We start from the raw sequence: 22,583 nt of genomic DNA on the forward strand, positions 1-22,583 counted from the left end.
TGTTCTCACAGGTCCAGACCTGACATTGTCATTAAACCTGTTGACAAGGGTGGCTTTGTGGCTGTTTGGTGAGCTAGCCTCTACCTTGCAGATACTGAATGACAACCCTGCAACACCTCCATCTACCAGCCCCATGATCATCGAACACCAAACAATCCTTTTCCAAACTTTCACTGACCTCTTTTTGGGAGATTTTTGCTTGACCTCCAAATTTGTAGTCATCCTAACCCTACACAGCCAGCTTCTACCTCCATCCAAAGGTCACAAATGGGGCTATTCTAATAGACTCATTATTTCAGCCTGTTCTTGCCACAAGGAAAACATTGCTTCTGTGCCATAAATGACTCTGATTCCTATTTCAACTCTACTTTTCCCTTTCCCAGAGTCTTCTGACCTGCACCAATGACACTTCCAATACGTTATGTGAGTTTCCAGCTTCCTGGCCCTAAATGTGTCTCTTGCACCATGGACGTCTAAACCCTCTACACCTTCATCCCTTGTAAGCCCTTTGCTTCTTCCATGAATGGAGGCTCAGTCAGTTCCCATCCACCCTCCTCCACCTGACCGTACTTATTCTTGCATTGAAACACTTCTCCTTGGACTTAATTCGCTTCTTCCAAATAAGTATTGCTATGCCAACTAGTATGCGTTCTAGCTATGTCTGCCTTTTCGTGGCATACATAAAACATTTTGTTCCTATTCTATTCTGTTTTCATCCCTCACTTTTTTGGTACATTGAATACATTGGCACTGCTTCCTGAAAAACTTCATCCTTTGCCTTGAGGTCCATCTCCAACTGTTCCCTTCCAGGGGATAGGCTGTCACTCAATATCTACTATAAGCCCAGAGTCCTCCACAGCTACTTTGGTTACACTTCCATCCTGTTTTCTGTAAGAATTCTATCCCATTCTCCCTGTGCCTTTGTTGCATCCGTACTTACTTTCCTACCAATGCTTCCAGAATGCCTTTCTCCTCGACCAACAATGCCCCTTCCATTGTGGTTGACAAGGCCCTCATATCTTTCACCATCCTCGACAAACCATGATAGGATAAACCTTGTCCTCCCACCCACTAGCCTCCATACTCAATGGATCATCCTCTGTCACCTCCAGCATTATACCATAATCAAACCCATCTTCTCCTCTTTTGCAACATTCTGGTTCGCTCTTCGATCATCCCCAACACCCACCTACTTCCCATGGCATCTTCTGTGGAAGTGCAGGAGATGCAGCACTTCCTCTTTCACCACTTCCGCTTCTTATTGTCCAGGGCCCCAAACACTTCTTCCAGATGCAAGTAATTTGCTTGTATTTATTTCAGTTTAGCATTTGCTGCTCATAATGTGCTCTTTCCTACATTTTGAAAACCAAATCCAGATTGGAGGTGTTTCTGAAAGCAATCACCCATTCAGTCAGCAAGTGTGAACTTGAGTTGGTGGTTGCTTGCCATTTTAATTCTGTCCCAATCCCATTCGAACCTCTGTGTTAGCTGTGGCTCAGTTGGTAGCATGCTCACCTCTGAGTCAGAGGTTGTGGGTTCAAGACCCACTTGAGAAATTGAGCACAAAAGTCAAGGCTGACACTCCAGTGCAGTACTAAGGGAGTGCAGCATTGTTGGTGTTATCATCTTCCGGATAAGACATTGAACTGAGGCTCTGCTGGTGGGTGTAAAAGATCCCATGGTGCTATTTTGAAGAGGAGCAGAGGAGTTACCATTGGTGTCCTGGCCGATATTTATCCCTCAGTCGACTTTGCAAAAACAGAATGCCTGGGCGTTATCACATTGCTGTTTGTGGGAGTTTGTTGTATGCAAATTGGCTGTCGCAATTTCTATGTCACATCAGTGACTACTTCACAAGTACTTCATTGGCTGTAAAGTGCTTTGAGATGTCTGGTGAAAAGCACTATATAAGTGCAAGTCTTTTTTTTTTCTGTCCTCTGCTTCCTACACTGTTCCAGCAAAGTTCAACAGATGCTTCTGATGAGGCACTTTATAGCCTTTGATACTCAACAATAATACCCTTTCTATTTTTCAAACAGGTGCTGGTAATTGTTCTGCTATTTAGGGCTCCTTTGGACTCCTCTTTTGCTTCATGTACCACTACAACCTTTCCTTTCGTCATTTAATCACTCCTGTTTTCCACCCTATAACATACCTTCCCTGGTGTCCTTTCCTTCTCACGCACCTCTTACTGCTTCTATTCTTCCAGGTCCGACAAAGTTATTGACCTGAAAATGACTTTGTGTGACTGTGACCATGGCAAACTATCCCCCCTCCCCATTCTTGACCTCTATGCAGCTTTTGCCATAGTTGACCACACCATACTCCTCCCATGCCTCTCCTCCAATGTCCATCTGGGTGGGATGCCATCGGCTGGTTCTACTCTTTCAAATCATAGCCGGAGAATCACCTGCAATGGCTTCTCTTTCCGTGGCTGCGTGGTTTCGATTGGAGTCTTGTAGGACTCTAACTTTGGTACCCCTGCTTTTTCTCTTCTACAGGTATGTGCTGCTCCTTGGTCACATCATCTGGAAAAGAAAGTCATCTGATTCCAATTGTATGCTGATGATACCCAGGTCTATCTCTCCACCATCTCTCTCAGTCCTTGTACTGTTTATAATTAATCATGCTGCTTGTCCAAAGTCCAGCCTTGGATGAGCAGAAGTATCCTCCCAACTAACTATCTGGAAGACCAAATCCTTGTACCCGTTAGAATCTCTGTTCTCTAGCCACTGAGAGTGACTGCCCTTGACATCAAGGCAGCATTTGACTGAGTGTGGCATTAAGGAGCCCTAGCAAAACTGGAGTCAACGGGAATCATGGGGAAAACTCTCGGCTGGCTGGAGTCACACCTAGCACGAAGGAAGATGATTGTGGTTTTTGGGGATCAATCATCTCAGTTCAAGTACAGCACTGCAGGAGTTCCTCAGGGTAGTGTCCTTGGCCCAATCATCTTCAGCTGCTTCATTATAAGGTCAGAAATGGGGATGTTTGCTGATGACTGCACAGTGTTCAGCACAATTCACGATTCCTAAGATACTGAAGCAGTCCATGTCCAAATGCAGCAAGACCTGAACAATATCCAGGCTTGGGCTGACAAGTGGCAGATAACATTTGCGTCACACAAGTGCCAGGCAATGACCAGCCCCAACAAGGGAGAATATAACCACTGCCCTTTGACATTCAATGGCATTACCATCACCGAATCCCCCACTATCAACATCCTGGGGGGGGGGTGGTTACCATTGACCAGAAACTTAACTGGACTAGCCTCATAAATACTGTGGCTACAAGAGCAGGCCAGAGGCTAGGAATCCATAGGAAAGTTACAGCACATGGCTGAAAAAGAAAAAAATAAACTGGCTGCCCATTTTAATCCCACCTTCCAACACCTGGTACGTAGCCTTGCAGGTTACAGCACTTTAGGTGCAGATCCAGGTGCCCTTTAAATGAATTTAGTGTTTCTGCCTCCACCACCAAACCAGGCAGTAAATTCCAAACACCCATCACCCTTTGGCTGAAGAATCTTTTCCTCCTGTCCCCGCTAATCTTGTGGCAGTCACCACCTGACTCCCCAAAACCTGTCCACAATCTACAAGGTATAAGCCAAGAGTGTGATGGAATACTCTCCACTTGCCTGGATGAATGTAGCTGCAACAGTACTGAAGCTCGACACTGTCCAGTACAAAGTAGCCCGATTGATTGGCATCCCTTCCACGAACATTCACTCCTTCCACCACTGACGAACAGTGGCAGCAGTGTGTACCATCTACAAGATGCACTGTAGCACCAAGGCTCCTTAGCACCTTCCAAACCTGTGACTGCTACCATCTAGAAGGCCAAGGGCAGCAGATACATGGGAACGTCACCACCTGGAAGTTCCCCTCCAAGCCACTCACCATCCTGACTTGGAAATATATTGCAGTTCCTTCACTGTCGCTGGGTCAAAATCCTGGAACTCTCTCCCTAACTACCCACATGGACAGCAGTGGTTCAAGAAGGCAGCTCACCACCACCTCAAGGGCAATTAGGGATGGGCAATAAATGCTGGCCTAGCCAGGGACACCCACATCCCATAATTGAATAAAAGAAAACTCCAGCCATCTACCTGGTCTTTGTGACTCCACTAGATTGTTAGTAACCTTGACATCCTATGTGACCCTAAGCTGCTTTTCTATCCATATACCTACTGCATCAACAAGACTGCTGACTTTCACCTCTGTAATGTATGCTCCTGCCTCAGGTCTTCTGTTGCTGAAGCTCTCATCTGTGCTGCTGAAACTCATCCATGCTTTTGTTGCTTCTTGACTTGACGAAACCAATGCTTTCCTGATTGACATTCCATCTCTCACACTTCCATAAACTTCAGCTCATACAAGACTGCTGTTCATATCTCATCTGGTGCCAGGCCGCTTTCCCCCATTACTCCTATGCTTGCTGACTTATGTTGGCTGCTGGTCTGTTAATGACCCGATTTTAAAATTCTCATCCTTGTTTTCAAATCCCTCTTCCCTTGGCCTTCTCTATCTCCAGTCTTTTCCAGCCCTGCAACTGTTTTGAGAACTCTGTGCCCTTGAATTATTCAGCTGTTGGTGGCTGTGCCTTTATCTTCCCGGGCCCTAAACCTTGGAATTTCCAAACTAAGTCTCAGTGCCTCTCTATCTCCATCTCTCCTTTTAAGCTGCTTCTTAAAAGCTAGCTTTAGCCAAGGTTTTCTGAATACTTCTTTAATGGATTGGTGTTGAATTTTGTTTGATAGCTCTCTAATTAAATACTTTGGGATGTTTTTACCATGTTAAAGGTGATATGTAAATGCAAGTTATTAAAACATGAATCCAGTTTCTCTATTGATGCTGCCTGGCCTGGTATTTTCTATTTTTATTTCCCAGCATTTTGCTTTCGCAACCAGTTATTTATCTCATTTGCAATTCTGGGAACCTGTTGTGTGCAAATTGGTAGCTGTGTGTTGCCTACAGTGACTTTGCTTTCAAAAAGACATTCTTTGGATGTGAAGTGAAGTGTTTCTGTCACTGAGATGGTATTCTGCAGGCACATCTATGCCATAAAGTCATAGAATCTTACAGTGCAGAAGGGGGCAAACTGGCATATCGTGCCTGTCCTGGCTTTCTGAATGAGCTAGACACTAGCCCATTCCCTGCTCTTTTTTCCTATAGCCCTTGACGTCCTTCCTAAAGTTTGGTGCTTGTAATTGGATACAAAACTCCAATTGAGACCTAACCAGTAAGTCTGAAGATAGCTTCTTGAGATATAGAAAACTGTTTCTTGGTTCACAGTCTGGATAAAGGAACCTTATTTTTCTCATCAGTTAAGGTGCATTGTAGATACAAGAATTCTCACTTCTAATATAACTGGTTATCTTGGAAGATATAGGAACTATCATCTTGTGGTTTTAAATTCTGTAAGAACCCTTTATTGTCCTGTATTTCACAAAGCACGTTAGAAATCTTACTGTGCTGTGTGCTCAACAATGTTGTGCATACAGTGGAGTGGAGTGGGCTTAATGGCCATCTTTTGTGCTGTAAGAGCCTTTGTTCCTGATATTCCCTAGGGTCAGCAGGGATGAGTTATGATCAGAAAACCCAAAAGTCCATGTTTCCACAAATGCTGTGAAGTTTTAACTCTATGGCATGATGTTTTTTAAATCGGATTCTCTAGTTTTCTTGACAGGCTTGGCTGTCTGTTGGTGGGGAAATCCTGCGACATAGTGCTGCAGCACAAGAGCAAGTGTGGTTAATGGTTTGAGGCAGAGATCGTCCCTCAGTGGGAGCAATGGGGAGAGGTGGGGGTTGGGTCAAAGATGGGGTCAACGATTGTTAGGGTGGGTGGTGTAGATCATGGAGGTGGGGTTGCTTTCCCCAGAAACCTGGCCAAGAGTATTGAACATTATTAAAATGGAGACATGCACACTCCTTAAAAGATTTCACTGGCCGCCAATATCCTGAGTGTGTATTGGTCGTTCAACCTTTGCCCCACCTCCGTTAGAACTGGAAGTGCATGAGTTTGAGGTGACTGGATTTCCTGTTGCAGATTTTTAATATTTAATCTTCTAGTCAAATCAAACACACTTTTTATACCCTATGATTCTAATTCTGAAGTATTTTCCCCAGTGTCAGTGTTAGATAAAACTTTTTTTTCCCAAAAGATCATTCCCCTGCCCTATTTATACTTACATCCTGCATTGTATTTGCTTTGTGTGATCATTTCCTCCCTCAACTGATGATGCATCCCAGGTTTATTATACCTGATCTTCAACCTGCCTCGTTTTGTGCTTCCGCTGTTCAATGGGCAGGCAGAATGCTATTGGGAATGCTCACTAAGGCATGAAGGGCTACCCTGCCCTAATCATTTGATCTCAAGTTGAGCTTCCGACCTTTTATGCCATCACTAAGACTAATTGCCTCCTCCATAATATCGTCCAACTTTGCCTGTCTCAGCTCATCTGCAGCTGAAACCCTCATTCATCCCTTTGTCACCTTTAGACATAGCACTCCTGACTGGTCTCCCACATTCTGACCTCAGTTGTCCAGTTGAAATTGAGCAGAGTGCATTGGCCCACTTGGTCACTGAATATTCCAATGTTCATCCAATGCGTTATTTATTTTGACGAGTGGCCTGCTTATTCCAATTTTTGTTACTCCTAATGTTTTATTTTCACATATTATGTGGCCATATCCATTTCCTGTGCCAATGTTGTTGATGCTGAATGGTTTCAACTTTGAGTACCATCATGTCTGTCTTGGGCCTGTTTTGCAGCCATGTGCAGAACCAGGCTGCCATTCACACTATAGGAAGGCTTGCAAAGCCTTAGAGAGAGTGCAGAGATTTTCTAAAATGGTACTAGGCATGCGGAACTTGTCTTTATGTAAAACAAAAACAAAAATACCTGGAAAAACTCAGCAGGTCTGGCAGCATCTGCGGAAAGGAACTGTTCCTTTCCGCAAATGCTGCCAGACCTGCTGAGTTTTTCCAGGTATTTTTGTTTTTGTTTTGGATTTCCAGCATCCGCAGTTTTTTGCTTTTGCCTTTATGTAACACTTTTCACAACCATTGGACGTGCTTTATAGCCAATTAAATACTTTTGAAGTGTAGTCACTGTTGCAATATAGGAAATAAGGTAGCCAATTTGCACAGAACAAGCTCCCACGTGTGCCAGTGTGATAATGACCAGATAATCTGATTTTGTGATGTTGATTGAGGAATAAATATTGGTCAGGACGCTAGGGATCACTCCCCTGCTGTTCTTTGAAATATTGCCATGAGATCTTTTACAACAATTTGTATCTATCTAGCATCTTTCATGTAATGAAACAGCCCAAGCTGCTTCACAGGAGCATTATAAAACAAATATGACACTGAGGTCTTGTGGCATCCTGGGTAGTGTCCTTGTCTCTCAGCAAGAAGCTCCAGGTTCAAGTCCCAGTCCAGGACCTGATGACCAAGGAAGGTGTATTATGAGATCCTGAAAGGACTTGACAGGGGTAGCTACCAGGATGATGTTTCTACTTGTGGGGAGGCTAGAACTAGGGAACACTGCTTAAAAATAAGAGGTCTCCCTTTTAAGACTGAGATGAGAAATATATACATTTAAGGCTGGAATAGACAGATTTTTGGATTCTAGTGGAATGAAGGGATCTGGGGATTGGGTGGGAAAATGATATTGAAGCCCAAGGTTAGCCATGATTATATTGAATGGTGGAGCAGGTGCAATGGGCTGTGTGGTCAACTCCTCTTTCTTAGAAGTCAGAAGGAAAATGTAGTCAGATGACCAAATGCTTGGTTAATGAGAGGTTTTAAGGACTATCTTAAAAGAAGAAAGTGAGATAGAGTGGCAGAGAGGAGTAGGGGGTGTATTCCAGAGCTTTCAGCCTTGGCAACTGAAGGCGTGGCCACAAATGGTGGATTGATTAAAATTGAAGTACAGTAGGCCAGATATGGAGGATCGCAGATATCTCAGTTGTGGGCCTGGAGAAGATTGCAGAGATAGGGAAAGCTGAGGTCATGGAGGGATCTGAAAACAAGGATGAGAATTTTAGAATCAAGACATTGCTTGACCTGGAGCTGATGTAGGTAAGTGAGCACAGGAGTAACAGCGAAGTGGGACTTGCTGAGAGTTAAATCATTAACAGCAGAGTTTTGGATGACCTCAAGTTTATGGAGGGCAGAATATGGGAGACCAGCCAGGAGTGCTATGTCTAAAGGTAACAAAGGCATGAATGAGAGTTTCAGCTGCAGATGAGCTGAGAGGCAAAGTTGGGCGATGTTATGGAGGAGGAAATTAGTCTTATTGATGGCACCGATATAAGGTCGGAAGTTCATCTTGAGATCAAACGTGACACCAAAGTCGTGTACGACACCTTCCTCAGTGCAGCTTTCCCACTGTACTGCACTGGAATGTCAGCCTTGATTAGAGCAGAGAAGGTTAAGGGGAGATTTTAAGAGTTGTGCAAAATCAGGACTGGCTTTGATAGAGTAAATAAGTAGGAACTGTTTCCAGTGGCAGAAGGATTAGTAATTTAAAAAGGGTTAGCGGACACAGATATGAGACAATTAGCAAAAGAAGTAGAGGCAAGTTGAAACATTTTTCCTATGCATTGAGTTATGATGATCTAGAATGCACCGCCAGAAGCAGGTTCAACAATGACTTTCCAAAGGGAATTGGATAGATACTTGGTGGGGAAAGGCAGGGGATGAATTGGAAAGTTTGATAGTTCTTTAAGACAGCTGGTACAGCCAAGCAACCTCTTGTGCTGTAGCATTCTAAAGTTCTGTCTTTCCTGATTTGATCTTCCTGGAATCATGGTGTACTTGAGGTGCAATACCTCTTAAATCCAAATTTTCAGTTTTCTTCATATTGAGGGAGCTGATTAAAACCTTTATCACTAAATACTGCAGATTTAATCTGACCTATTCAGATTAATATTTCCTTTGTCTATCCAAGATATTTTCCTTCTCTCTCTTACCAACTCTCTTGCTGCAGTTAATAAGAGAACTGCTTCTTAGCTGTGGCCTAGAATGGTCTGGAGTAGCTGCTGTGTTCTTCTGCTTCCTTTCCTCCTGTAGTTAACCTTGTAGACTCTGTTCAACTCCTCCCCACTGCAACATTTCAACAAATAATAATCGGATGGAGGATGACAGCTACAAATCTGTGCTTGGTTGTGGCGATTGTATAATTGCACAGATGGGGTTTTGTGGATTTTCACACTGGATGACCTATAAATTCCTGGAATGTACCCTCTGGAGAATCAGCTGTTTTGTTGAGCGAGTGGCCACTGATTCTGGCAACTGCAACAGGCCTTTGCAATACCAACTGAGGTCAGATTTCAGGGAAATCCAATGCTGCAGGTTTTGTAAACCTGTTATCAGCCTGCAACATGGCCTGCATTAAAGGACTGATGCTGAAATTTGCGAGGATCATCCTCACCTCAAAACACTGCACAAGCAATGGGCAATGCTGAATAATAGACAAAGTGTTTATTTGTGTGACAAAGTCAGCTTGCCTCAGTTCCTTAACAGCAGGCTTCCACAAGGCTTAGTATTTGTACTGATACTCCTCAGTGCCTCTGCGGATAACATGCTGCCAATGAAGTCATGCCCTGGCAACGCAAGCAGTCACCTTCTGCCACCTTGAGTTTATCTTGTACAAAGAGCTAAACACCAGAGAACAATGAATGCTCCACTGCACAACAGTCGCTGTGTTCTATCTGGATAACAGGAACACTGTGTGCACTCTGAAAGTGACCACCTGTGGCAATACTATCAGACATGACTTCACTCTGACCTATTTCGGAGTGAAGCTGGATGGACTGCACACTAACCACCTGAAGAAGGTAGCCACCAAAACGAAACTGGTCAAGCTGGTCCAAATATTGGTAAGCACAAGCTGGAGAACATCAGCATCAGTGCTTTGGACATCACTGATAGCCCTTGTGTACTTGGTAGCTGAGTAGAGTACTGTACACAGGGATGGATGAAAAGTAGCCACACTCAACTTGCTGATGTCCAACTGAATTCTTTAATGCTGTATTTTACTGGAGCCCTCAAGCTGCATCCAACACCCAGGCTGCCGAGCTGTTGCACATTGCTCCCGCATCCACTTGTTTCAATGTTGCAACCCTCCAGCAAGCCCAATGAATCAAGGAAGACAAACATCTTCCCATCCACCAAGGCCTCAACAACGTCCCTAAGCGCTGCCTGAAGTCACTTGAGCCCTTTTAGACCCACAGGCTTAACCTTCAACGATGTGACTTCAATCCTTTCTCATTGGAAAGCTGAAAGGAGTTCACAAGGTCTCACAAAACAACATCCTGTGAAAGACCTGGTGCAGAATATCACTGGCTTTGCTGTTCCGCGAAACTCATGGGCAACCTTAAACCATATCTGCACAAACCATGGCAGATGCAGAAAAGTGATGCACAATTGAACAATTAAAAGCTCTTCATTGTGCTACTCTGGTCACTCAGAATAGACAATCAATCATGTAACAAGTCAATGTCTGATTCACGCGCAGGAGAGATACGTCATAATGGTGTACTTCGCTATTTCTAACGAAATATCCACCTTTAACCACCAGAATGTAAAATTATACTTGTTGCTCCATATCTATATCAGCCATAAAAAGAGAGAGAGAGATGTAAGATCAAGTAGTGTATGTTACCAAATTGATCAATTAAGGCATCACAGTTGAATCCAGTTGTGCCTGTGTAACATCCACTTCAGCCAACTTGAATCCAAGGGCCACAGTTAGGGAAGAATGTTGTTTGATTCCTTTTTCTGCCTTATCTTCCTCACTCCCCCTGCCCATATCTCCTTCCACAAACCCAGGACGAATGAAGCAGTTCTAATGCTGCCTTGAGACCAGCTAGTTCCGAGAGTACAAGGACCTTCCTCGTTTAGCAATTTCAGCACCTCCCTGAATGTTGCATTGGAATGAGAAGCTGCAAAGCCTGTTTTTCATTCCATTAATGTAAAAGGAACAGAAAATTTAGGAATAGTGTATTTTGTTATTGCCATTTATGTTGCCATTTTTTGTTTCTGGCTCAAGCCTGTTGAGTCAGTCTCCCTCACTGTTGTGCCTCTGTTGACCAGAATGTACCTGCATTTCCTGAATTAACTTCATAGTGAGCACTGGGGCCTGAGATTTTTCACCAGGCTGACAATTGTCTCCAGAGTCAAGGAGTCTCCATACTTGTTCGGACTACTTGGGCTCAATCTTGCCTTCACACACTGCGACTTGGGGATTATGATTAAATTACAGAAAAATTCATTTTTTTCAACACAGTTTAGACCCAGCAACCAGAAGGAAGAAGTCTAGAACAATGGAATTTAGGGAAAAAGTACACTGGGATGATCACTTAAATCTTCTTGTTTGAAGCAAGTTGAGAAGTACCTTGAATAAATGTTGCAACACTGAATGGAACAGCTCTGTGGTATCACTGTTAACATTGCATTGGTGGTTATATGTTCCTTTAATCTGCCAGAATATAATACTGAGTGAAAGCTTTCAAATTGGAATAAATGTTGGTGGTGAATTAGTTTTAAGAATGAGAGGTATATGTTATGTTGTGTGGCATGTCTGCTGGCAGGAACGAGTATTGGAAATTAACGTTAGTATTGTGGGGCAAATGAAAGTGTTGAAGGCAATATGCAAATATAGAACTAGGGTCATTCAAGAAGACTGGTTTATGTATGGTGTAACACATCATTTAATACTGAGTGTGATGGCAAAGCATTGTGTGTAAGATCATAACTATGCATTATTTTGTCTCTTAACATATCTAATGAGTATGTAAATAGTTTTTATTGCCTGGTTCTTCATTTGGTGATTTTTTTTTATCTTCAATTTTAGAATCGAGTTTGGCAGAGAGATCACAGAGACCTTCGAGCAATCCAGCCAGATTCAGCTTATTATAATGATGTAAGCATCTCAAACGCAAAGCCTTTGTAAATTCACTGTGTTAATTTAATGTGCTGCTCCTGTTGGGTGGCTTAGTTTTGCTGGTGGTGCTGTATGTCACTTCAGTTTGGTTCCATCTTAGTGGCAATGACATTGTAGTTTTATTTTTGTATGTTACATAGCAGAACAGCTGGATGCTGCTTGTAGTGAACTTTTGTTTCATGAATATGGTTCTGTTTGTATATGTAATTCAAATAAATTACTTGGAAAAAAATTGGCTTGATGGAAAATAAATCAAACTAAGGCATTCTTAGGGTTACTAGCTTTGAATTAGATTGAAGAAAGAACACAGCTTACATTAAAAATACTTCAGAGAGACAGGCAAGCATCAGGTCTGATATGGGCAAGGAACCCTCCTGCTGGTTATCACCTACTGTCATCTTTCAACTGATGAATCAGTTCTCCTCCATGTTGAACACCACTTTGAAGGAGCACTGGAGAGAGAAAGGACACAGAATATGTTGAGTTAGGAACTTCAGTGTCCATTACCGTGACACGGCAGTACCACTAGCAACCGAGAAGGCTGAGTCCTGAAGGACATAGCTGTCAGACTGGGCCTGTGGCAGATGGCGAGAGAATCATAGTGAGGAAGTAACCTATTTGACCTCATCCTCACTAATCTACCTATTGCAGATACAGCTGTCCATGATAGTATTTGTGGTGGAACCATCTTCACACTGAGGGTACCCTTCAAGTGTTGTGTAACACTACCACTGTGCTAGATGGAATAGATTCAGAACAGATCTAGCAGCTTGAAACTAGACATCTATTAGGTGCTGTGGATCATCAGCAGCAGAATTGTAATCTGCACCAATTTGTAATGTCATGGCAGTGGTACTTTTCACTGCCATTATCAATTAGGGTCCCAACCCTGGTTCAATGAGGAGTGTAGAAGAGCATGTGATATAAAGAAATGGCTGAGCATATCGGCCACAGCAAAGGCTACGGGCCCTAATTTCATCCTGGCTATGGTGTTGTAGACTTGTGCTCCAGAACTAGCCATGCCCCTAGCCAAGCTTTTTTTAGGTACAGTTTGAACACTGAGATTGATTTGACAAAGTGGAAAATTTTCCAGGTAGGTCCTGCCACAAAAAGCAGGACAAATCCAACCTGGTCAATTCCCTCCCATCAGCCTACACTCGGTCAAAATGATGGAAGTACCATTTACAATGCTGTAAAGCAGCACTTGCTCATCAGTAAGCGGTTTGGTGACACTCATTTTGGATTTGACCAGGAGCTTTCAGCTCCAGACCTTGATCCAAACATGAACAGAAGAACTAAATTCTGGAAGTGATGTGCCAGTGACTTCCCTTTCAAGAAGCAGAAGTAAAATTGAAGTTCAGGCAGTGAGGTAGGTGTTAAGCAGGGGATCGCTCCACTGGCTGGGGTCCTATCTAGTACAAAGGAAGGTGCTCTTGGCTGTTGGAGACCAATCATCTTCGCCTAGGACATCGGTGCAAAAGTTCTTCAAGGCAGTGTCGTAGGCCCAAGCATCTTTAGCTGCTTCCCTCCAATGTAAAGTCAGTAGTGGAGATGCTTACCTGATGGTTGCAGGTATTTACTTCCATTTGTGACTGCTCAGATAGTTAAGCAGTCCCTGCCCACAAGCTGAAAGTCCTAGATAATATTCACACTTGGGCTAATCAGTGACCATTAACATTCATGCCAAACAAGTGCCAGGTAATGATCATCTCTAACAATAGAAAACCTTGCCACCTCCCCATGAAATTCAATGCATGTACCATCGTCAATTTCCCCCAACATCGACATTCAAGGGGTTACCACTGACTAGCCACAGATACTGAGTGACTCATCTCTTTATTCCCCAAGGCACAAATCAAGAGAGTGATGGAATACTTTCCATTTGCCTGGATGAGTGTAGCTCAAACAACACTCAAGAAGCTTGACATCATCCAAGACAAAGTGCCCACTTGATTGCCACCCCATTCACCATCTTAAACATTCACTCCCTCCACCTCTGGTGTACCCTGGCTACCATGTTTACCACTTACAAGATCCCCTGCAGCAACTAGCTAAGGCTTCTTCAACAGCACCTTCCAAAGCCACAACCTCTACCACCGAGAAGGACCAGGGCTGTAAATGCATGGGAACAAGTTCCTCTCCTAATTGCATAAGGAGCTATATTTTGCCATTCCTTTGCTGTTACTGGGTTCTAACAGCATTGTGAGTGCACCTACTCCATGTGGACTGCAGTGATTCAAGAAGGTGGCTCACCACCACCTCCTTGAGGACAAGGAAGGATGGACAGGAATACTGGCCTTGGTAGTGACATCCACATTAGGTAAATGAATTAAAGGAAAAAGATTGAAGGAAGAACAAAGGCTCTGGATTTAACTGAGCTCAGGAGGAAAGCAGCACTTGGCATCTGTGTAACAAACACGGTGCAGTTATGGGTTGTGTGGCACAATGTCCTAGGGGTATGATTAGGACAGTGCTGCGCATTGCATCAGGGACTAGCCCAATGTGAAATAATTTCTTAGCACGAATGTAACCTCCTCACCCCCTTGCACACCAAGAGAGTTAAAAGTAGGATTTTAAAAAATGAACTAAGTAACATACACATGCTTGAGCATTCTGGCAGAATTAGTGAGAGAAACTCAGCATTTGAACTTCAGCAAATAAATGTAATAGTCCAGGAGATTATACTTTATAGGGAAGAGGCAAATAGAAGAAAGTGGGGTATGAAAATTTTCCATTGGTTTTGTTCTGATGATAATTTGGCGTATGTGGCTCTTCATTGACCAGCCCCAGTCATGGCTGTGCGGGATTTAGTTATGCTGGTCACTGTATTATGTTGGTTTGGCTTAATTTCAGTTAGACTGTTGGGTTGGTCTGTTTTTGTTTTGGTTGTGCTGTTAGGTTGGTTTGGTGTAATCTGGTTTGTGATGTTGGGTTGATTGGCTTCTTGGTGCTGATTAATTTGGCTTACTGACCTTTACCATTGTTTGGTTCTATTCATGTCTCTGCTGTTAGTTGGTCTTGCCATGTAACATACTTGGTGATAGTTTTGCCGTTCTTGACCTCTGGTCCTAATGGTGTCTTTAATGTTTTCCAGTTGGTGCCACCTATGGGAATGCTGCAAAATCCTATGAATGCTGTAACAACAAAATTTGTAAGAACGTCAACCAATAAAGTGAAGTGTCCTGTGTTTGTTGTCAGGGTAAGTAATCAAAAGAATGTAAATAAAAGTTAAACTAAAGTAGATAATATATTGTGAATCTTCTGACCTTGTGCCAAACTGGTTTATTAAACTGGAATTAAATCACTTTTTAAAAGCATGTCAGCTGCAATTCCCACTGCTTGGGACTAAGAAACATTTGCTGGTCAAGGCAGTGTTGGTGCTCACATTATAATGAAGGGATTGGTGAACTTGAATCAAGCTTGGTTGTATATTCTGATTCAAAAATGTTGTAGTGGAACTAGTAAATGACATTGGCAATATGAAGTATAATGGGGAAAAGCCTCTTCCATTCAGTTCCTCCCCCCCCACCCCTCCACCTCACATATCTTTATCCAATCAAAATTGGATAACCTGCTTTTGCCACTTATCATATCTGGAACTTTCTTTGTTACTGCCCCAATCTTTTCCACTGTTCCTGAACCACTGATCACAGTTAAGATACATCTGTATGCTCATGATCTCACAAACACTTTGTATAAGCTCAGCATCACTTTAAATCACTGGGATTTACTTCCTATTATTCGTTTTACCTTAGTTATTTATTCGCTGCACTGATGTTAATTGTGCTTGTCAGTCATTGCTATTTTTTCTATATCTTTTGTCATCTTTTTCTATATCTTTTTGTCATTTGCTACTTTCAATGCTACCATTTGCTATATTTCTTGGTCATAACATCTTACTTCTATGCACAATGTCGATACACTGTGAAAGATTCACCAAGATCATTGATGTTTTGAGCAGTGGGAATTCCATTCCAGTTCAACTCCTGAACCTGTTCTCTTTCAGGTTCTTTGCACCTGGGTTCAACTAACATAGGCAAAAAAAACACCTTTGCCTCCAAACTGGCTGCTCATCTGCCATTTGCAGTTCAAGCAACCACAATTTATCAGGTGCAAATACCTCTGGAGAGGCAGCAGTGGGAGTGTGAACTCCACTGTATTGAGCAATCAAAGACCTTCATGAGTTGATTGTTATGTAAACTACTATTGCTATTGTGTTTGCTTTACCTGAGGCATTGGTTTTGGTGTTTGTGAGTTGAAGTGCTTTGGGACATTTTTACTGTTTTAAATGCACTATATAAAGCAAACTGTTGGGAGTGACAAGATTTCCCCTTTGCACCAATTTGGTTTCAAATACATCCATTCCCAAGAATAATGCTGAACAGCCTCAAGAAAAGCTGTATATGCAAAATATGTTTGAAATCCTTGAACTGCAATGCCTCTTCCTGTTGGTGCGGTGCATCAGAGAGATAGCTGTAAACACTATTTATTGCACTGAGTACTTAATATATTTAAATATAGAAATAATTGTTTTTGTTCTGTATTTAGTGGACTCCGGAAGGAAGACGGTTAGTCACCGGGGCTTCAAGTGGCGAGTTCACTCTCTGGAATGGGCTTACGTTTAACTTTGAAACTATTTTACAGGTATGCGAGTCTCCAGTGCAATGCCAAATGGGGAGAGGCAGGTGGAGGGGTGTGAGGTAGAGAGAATATAGTTTATCCTGCTACGGCAATTGAGAACGGCGTTGTAGAACTCTAGTATTTGTGTTGTAGCGATAAATTCCTAACAGCAAAAACTAATGTCACCAAGGTAACCAACAGATGTGATTATATTGGCAAACTGATGGTGCAAATGCTCATTCATTTGCTACAGGTGTGGGAGAGTCTTTTTCATTTTCTTGCTTCAGGAGGTATCCTTTTGGTGGTATATAATTTGTCTTCTAAGCTGTATTCCTTAGAAGCCACATTGCTCTTGATTCTGTGCTGACTTGGATTTTGTAACTTCTCCCCTTTTCTGAAGTTTCTCTCTCCCCATCCACCTTAAACCTGTCGTATCCTGGCCACTTAAGCAATTTGTCTCAAATCTTTAATCAAGGCCACCAAAATCAGTTCCACTCCACTCATGCAAGCAGGACAGAGAGATTCCTCATTCTAGTTTTCCCTATTGCTCTTTGAAGGTGCTGTGTCTAATCCTGGGGCATCCTGTTGATGGTCCAAACTGAGATTGAAAGCCTGCTGTCTGGGGGCTTTATGGGCGGTGCACATGTATTGTAGTCTACGATGTTGACTGAGTGCACTCTCCATCAGACCTTCCCTATTGAAATCATAATAATTGCTAGCAGTGCTCTTGTTTCTGCGGACCATAGTGATCACTGTTCACTGGGATGTGATTACTCACTCCCAAAGGGAGGTTCAGGGTCTTGTCCTATTCTTCTATTCAGTTGGTACATCCACATTTCCCATGCTTCAGTATACTTTTTCTTTCTTTGTATTTAAAATCATGCTGTTATTTATATTTCGTTTGTTTGATTCAGGATTTCTTTATTCATCATTTTTCTTCTTTAGCTTTCTTCCCCAAGACTTTCTATCCAGAACTGTTTAATTCCCGATACTGTTCAATAGTACATTCATCCACGTCTTTTTCTGTATCCTATTACTCACATTCTACTGCATTCTATACATACTGATCCTTAATGAAGTTCTGCTGTTGAGCTGAGTTCTTCATTTTGCAATTAACCTGGTTGGAATGTAATAAGGATATGTAATAATTGATACTGAGTCCCAGAGTGCTTTCTAGAAATGAGTTACTTTTTTCTATTGTATTTCATTCATTCCTATGTGTTTAACCTGTTCGACCAAATGTTCGACACAAAATTGTGCTTTTTAACAGAGCTATTATTATTCTGATTGCTTTGTCATTTCTGTTTCTTGGTTCATTTAATTGGCTCAACCTCATCTATTCCTTTTCCTTCTTTAATGCTCCTATCACCCAAATTAATGAAGATCACATTGATTTTACTATTTTCAACACCAACTCTGCCTCATCATAGAATTGTTCCATCACCACATTTCACAAAAGGTCAGATTAGAGAAACACCAATAAACTGTCTCCTGACTACCTATTTGTGTAGGATCATTTCAACACCATTAGATCAGCTGTACTCTTCAACAGTGTGATTATCTTTCCAGAGCCTTTTGCTGAGCTCCATCACTGCCCCACTTTGACTCCTCAGGTTTAAGTTTCTCATGTGCCACTTTTGGGTATTTCTCTTGTTGTTTTTGGAGGCCCAACCTCAGTTTCTTGCAGTGATGTTCAATCTGCCCATTTCATATAGAACTAGCTCCCTGTTTAAGCATTGAATTTCCTTTCTGTATGCCTGCTGTATGTAAAGTTACTACAGGTGGCCCAGACATTCCCATACTGTTCCTGGGATTTGATGTCATTGCTCTGGTTGATTTGCCTTAATGTGCAGTAGTTGCATAAGGTACTGACTTTGAGCTCCTCACAATGTGCTGTTACACCTTTACTACCACTGACAGACTAGTAGGCTGCTCTGCCAGTTTTACCATGATCACTGTTGACCCTGGATGAGGGTGTCCTTTCCTTTAGGAGCAACAGCCTGATTTACCTCCCTATTTGAAGTACTTGTCAAGATTTGTCATATATAAACGCCTCTGGAGGGGCAACTGTGAGAGTATGTACACCATTGTATTGAGCAACGAAAGAACTTCATGAGTTGGTTGACCTGGAATAGGAGGTGCTGGGGAGGCAAAAATATTCCCCAAAGCAAACATCTGACTAATGCCTTCTTTAAAAAAAATGTTTATGGATGAGACTTGCATGTGAAATGGAAATGAACATACATGGAACATCTGAAAATGTAACCATTTTTTTCTCAACAGGCTCATGACAGTCCAGTTAGAGCCATGACTTGGTCTCATAATGACATGTGGATGCTGACAGCTGACCATGGTGGATATGTGAAGTATTGGCAGTCCAACATGAACAATGTGAAGATGTTCCAAGCTCACAAGGAGGCGATTAGAGAGGCCAGGTGGATTAATGCTATGCAGTTTTCCATAGGGATTGGTATAATTATATTGTCATTTCATTGTATTCTAGGTGAAGTTGTGCATGGTTTCTATGAGACCCTGGGAGCAATGCTTCACATTTTATGCTCAATATTTTCATTTGTTTCCTCTTTTACACAAAGTGCCACATTGTCTGCTCTAGAACTATGGTGTGGTATTGATACGTTGCCATTTTTGAGAAATGTGGATGTTGACCGTATGCTGTACTGCTCAGAATTTTGCTGCAGTGCTAATGTATACAAGTATTCCTTTTATGAGTTCTTTGTAAAGCAAGATTTTACATTTTTAAATAAAGTATTTCCTTTTTTTCTAAAACTGAATAAAGGTTAAAACTTCAGAAATAAAGCCAGTTTGAACACCGAAGTAAAATGGTCAGCGAAGTCCCAATGGTGGTGATCTGTGCAGGGATTAAAAATAAATACTAGATCACCGACATTCAGCTACATCCAGTGGCAACAAGATTGAAGAACTTCAAAAAGAAATTAAATTTTAAAACCATTTTAATATTTCCAACACCAAAATTGTAAATAAAGTGGCGGGTTTTGCAGATTGTAACTTTTGCTTATCGCGTACGTTGAATTCATTTGCAGGGAGAGCTGTTTAAAAAAAGTTTAAATTAATCCCATTTCATCTGGGTTTCCATTACATCGAGAAAGTGATGTCACAGGTTTTTTTCAGTATTGTGGCTAACTACATTGTAGCATTAGATCACTCTAAAGCCTTTCCATTTGGAAAATGGAGCCAAAACAATCTAGTTAGCTGAGGCAAGGTATTTTCCGTGGATCCTAGAAGTGGGTTCTGTTTCAAGCTGTTCTTTAAAATCTGCAGTGTCAGGTTTATACCAATCTAGATCCTGATTGTGCTCTGATTGGTGAGCTGTGGTGTGTTGGCGCAGCAAACCAGAGACAGATAGTGCAGTAAATAGCCAGAAGGTAAATATCAGTAAAGTAGCAGCAGCAGCGGCATACACCACTGTTAGTAAAGTTGATGTGGCTGGAAATGTTGAAGAACTAGATGTGTAACACTGAAGTGCTTGCACCGAGTGTGGCTAATTAAGCTGCACCTTTTGAATATCAAATACTTGCAATGTGACACTTGCACTTTTAGAGTTCACTTTTGCAGATACCCTTCACTTCTCAGGTCAGAAAATCATTTAAAGTAGGATACTGTGGTTATCTGATTTTAAAATACACAATCACATTATAGTTAAATTTTAACAAGGAAATCAAGTGGCCTGTTTCCCCTAGCCCACCTTGTTCTCCAATGCCATTTCTGCAATCTAACATGTGGTATTCTTTTATAACTTCCCTCGTCCCCGCTTATATGAAAGATGTTACTTGGGGTTAATGCTGTGTAAAAAGTGCTTTATAGGAAGTTTTAAATCAGAAAAATACGTGGAGCTATATAACGTTACTGCCATTTTGGATAGCGTTTGCATATGGATTCCAAGGAGCATTATATACTAGAGCTGCCATGCTGACATTTGTACAGTGCAGGTGCAGTCACTGTTTACTCATCTAGTTGGTAACACTGGATGTGGCAGTGTATGCACTATCCTTGGCAGTGTAGAAACTCAGCAACTTAAGTACTTTCTATTTAGCTCAGTGGAACCTCGATTATAGACATACCTGCCATCGAGACACTTAGTTATTCCCAATTATAAATTTAATGGGAGTCCTGATTTAGTTATACATAATTTTCTAATTAAAAAATAGTGGAATATTCTTAAATAGAATTTTCACAACTTCTGGATTCTTGAACCAATAGAATCAGTAGGTACTGAATGACTGGTACTCGGTAGAATTTACTATTCTAATATTACACTTTGGGTCTGGGAGCACAGTGTGAGTCAGCGCTTTGTGTTTGGGAGCCCATTAAGGATCAGGGCTTCAGGTCTGGGAGCCCATTAAGGATCAGGGCTTCAGGTCTGGGAGCCCATTAAGGATCAGGGCTTCAGGTCTGGGAGCCCCTTAAGGATCAGGGCTTCAGGTCTGGGAGCCCATTAAGGATCAGGGCTTCAGGTCTGGGAGCCCATTAAGGATCAGGGCTTCAGGTCTGGGAGCCCATTAAGGATCAGGGCGTCAGGTCTGGGACCCTAGCAGGAGTTGATGTGCTGGTATTTATTTCAGGATACTCATGTTTAAATGCAAAAATGTGGGTCTGCCTTGTGCACGCAATTAATTAATCCTCATTAATTAATCTAAAATCAATTGGAAGTTTAAAAAAAGCTTGGTATCAAACGAAGCAAAAGGGGCTGTTCGATTGTCTGCCAATTTCTATTTCCTGCTGGGGGGATTCCTACCCCACATTGGCGGATAATCGAGGTTCCAATGTAAAGCATTGTGGTTATTCTAGTTAACTTCTGGAGTCCATTTGTACAGAACGCTTATGTGAGGATGCTCCAGATTGGGCTCAATTCGGCTCCTGTTAAATGCTGACCTCTTTCCCCTACTGTGTGTCTTCATGTAACAGTTTCTCACCTACGGATAATAAATTTGCCACATGTTCTGACGACGGCACAGTTCGAATCTGGGACTTTCTTCGATGCCACGAGGAGCGCATTCTTCGAGGTATGTACAGCAAAACTAACTCTACTGTGTACTGGGCCTAGCAATTTAAATGAGTATGTACATCCGGCATTGTCAAAAATCCAGCACAGTAGTGCTTAAATAGGCTGTGATAATTAGCTAAATGTCTGCTTAAAGCCCCATTCCCTTCTCATGCAAAGAGTAGCAAAAACATATGTACTATTAATACATCTCACACACATTTCTCATTCTTAACTCTGGTGCCTCTTCCGTTCCAGATACTTCCTTCTGTCTCTTGTATCATGTGTCCTCTCATTATAACATATTTTGGGGAGGATGTCTCCCTTTGTGATGTGTGTTTTGGAAGGTAAACTGTGATTAAGGTGGTTTTGTCATTTTGGGGATCACTATTTCAAAATGCACATAGGTTTGCTCCCAAAAATTCTAACAGAGAAATTAAGTCTTGCTGCTTGAGGGCATATATAATATACATTATGACACAAAAGCCTTGTAGTACATATACGCACACATCACTTTTACAACCAATCCCGAGCAGTTAACACACAGTTTTTCATAAGACAGACCCATGTTGCATAAAACCTATTCTGCAATCTGACCGTTATGGTTTAAACATGGTGCTAATAACTGTCAGTATGTTTTATTTCTCTATCAAATTGGGTTCAGCAATCCCTGGGATTTGAAAGAAAGACTTGCATTACTATAGCTTCTTTCAGAATGTCGCACAGCATTTTAAAGCACTTTTTGAAGTGTGGTCAGTGTTGAAATGTAGGAAACCAAACAGCCAATTTGTGCGCAGCAAGTTCCCGCGAATTGCAGTTTGATCATCTGTTTTAGTTGTTGGCTGAGAGATAACTGTTGGCCAGGATATTGGGGAGCACTGTCTTGCTCTTCCACAAGATCTAAATACCATGGGATCTACCTGCCAGGGATGATGGGAACCTCGGTTCAGCAACTTACCTGAAAGAAGACACCTTCGACAGTGTAGC

General features: G+C 42.0%; 1 protein-coding gene across 4 annotated transcripts in view; it reads left to right on the forward strand.

Annotated features, from left to right (window-relative positions):
• Positions 1-22,583, forward strand: part of wdr33 (WD repeat domain 33) — a 119,803-nt gene that overhangs the window by 32,682 nt on the left and 64,538 nt on the right. For all 4 annotated transcript variants that reach the window (XR_005946082.1, XM_041213358.1, XM_041213370.1 and 1 more), the window contains exons 3-7: positions 11,867-11,935; positions 15,051-15,155; positions 16,505-16,600; positions 18,860-19,011; positions 21,521-21,618. Coding sequence is in view for 3 of the 4 variants with exons in the window: in XM_041213358.1 (XP_041069292.1) it covers positions 11,867-11,935; positions 15,051-15,155; positions 16,505-16,600; positions 18,860-19,011; positions 21,521-21,618 (520 nt within the window). In the remaining variant the exon portion in view is untranslated. The remainder of the gene's footprint in view (positions 1-11,866; positions 11,936-15,050; positions 15,156-16,504; positions 16,601-18,859; positions 19,012-21,520; positions 21,619-22,583) is intronic.

Source organism: Carcharodon carcharias, chromosome 2, assembly GCF_017639515.1.
Source record: "Carcharodon carcharias isolate sCarCar2 chromosome 2, sCarCar2.pri, whole genome shotgun sequence".
In the NCBI taxonomy this organism is placed as follows: Eukaryota; Metazoa; Chordata; class Chondrichthyes; order Lamniformes; family Lamnidae; genus Carcharodon; species Carcharodon carcharias.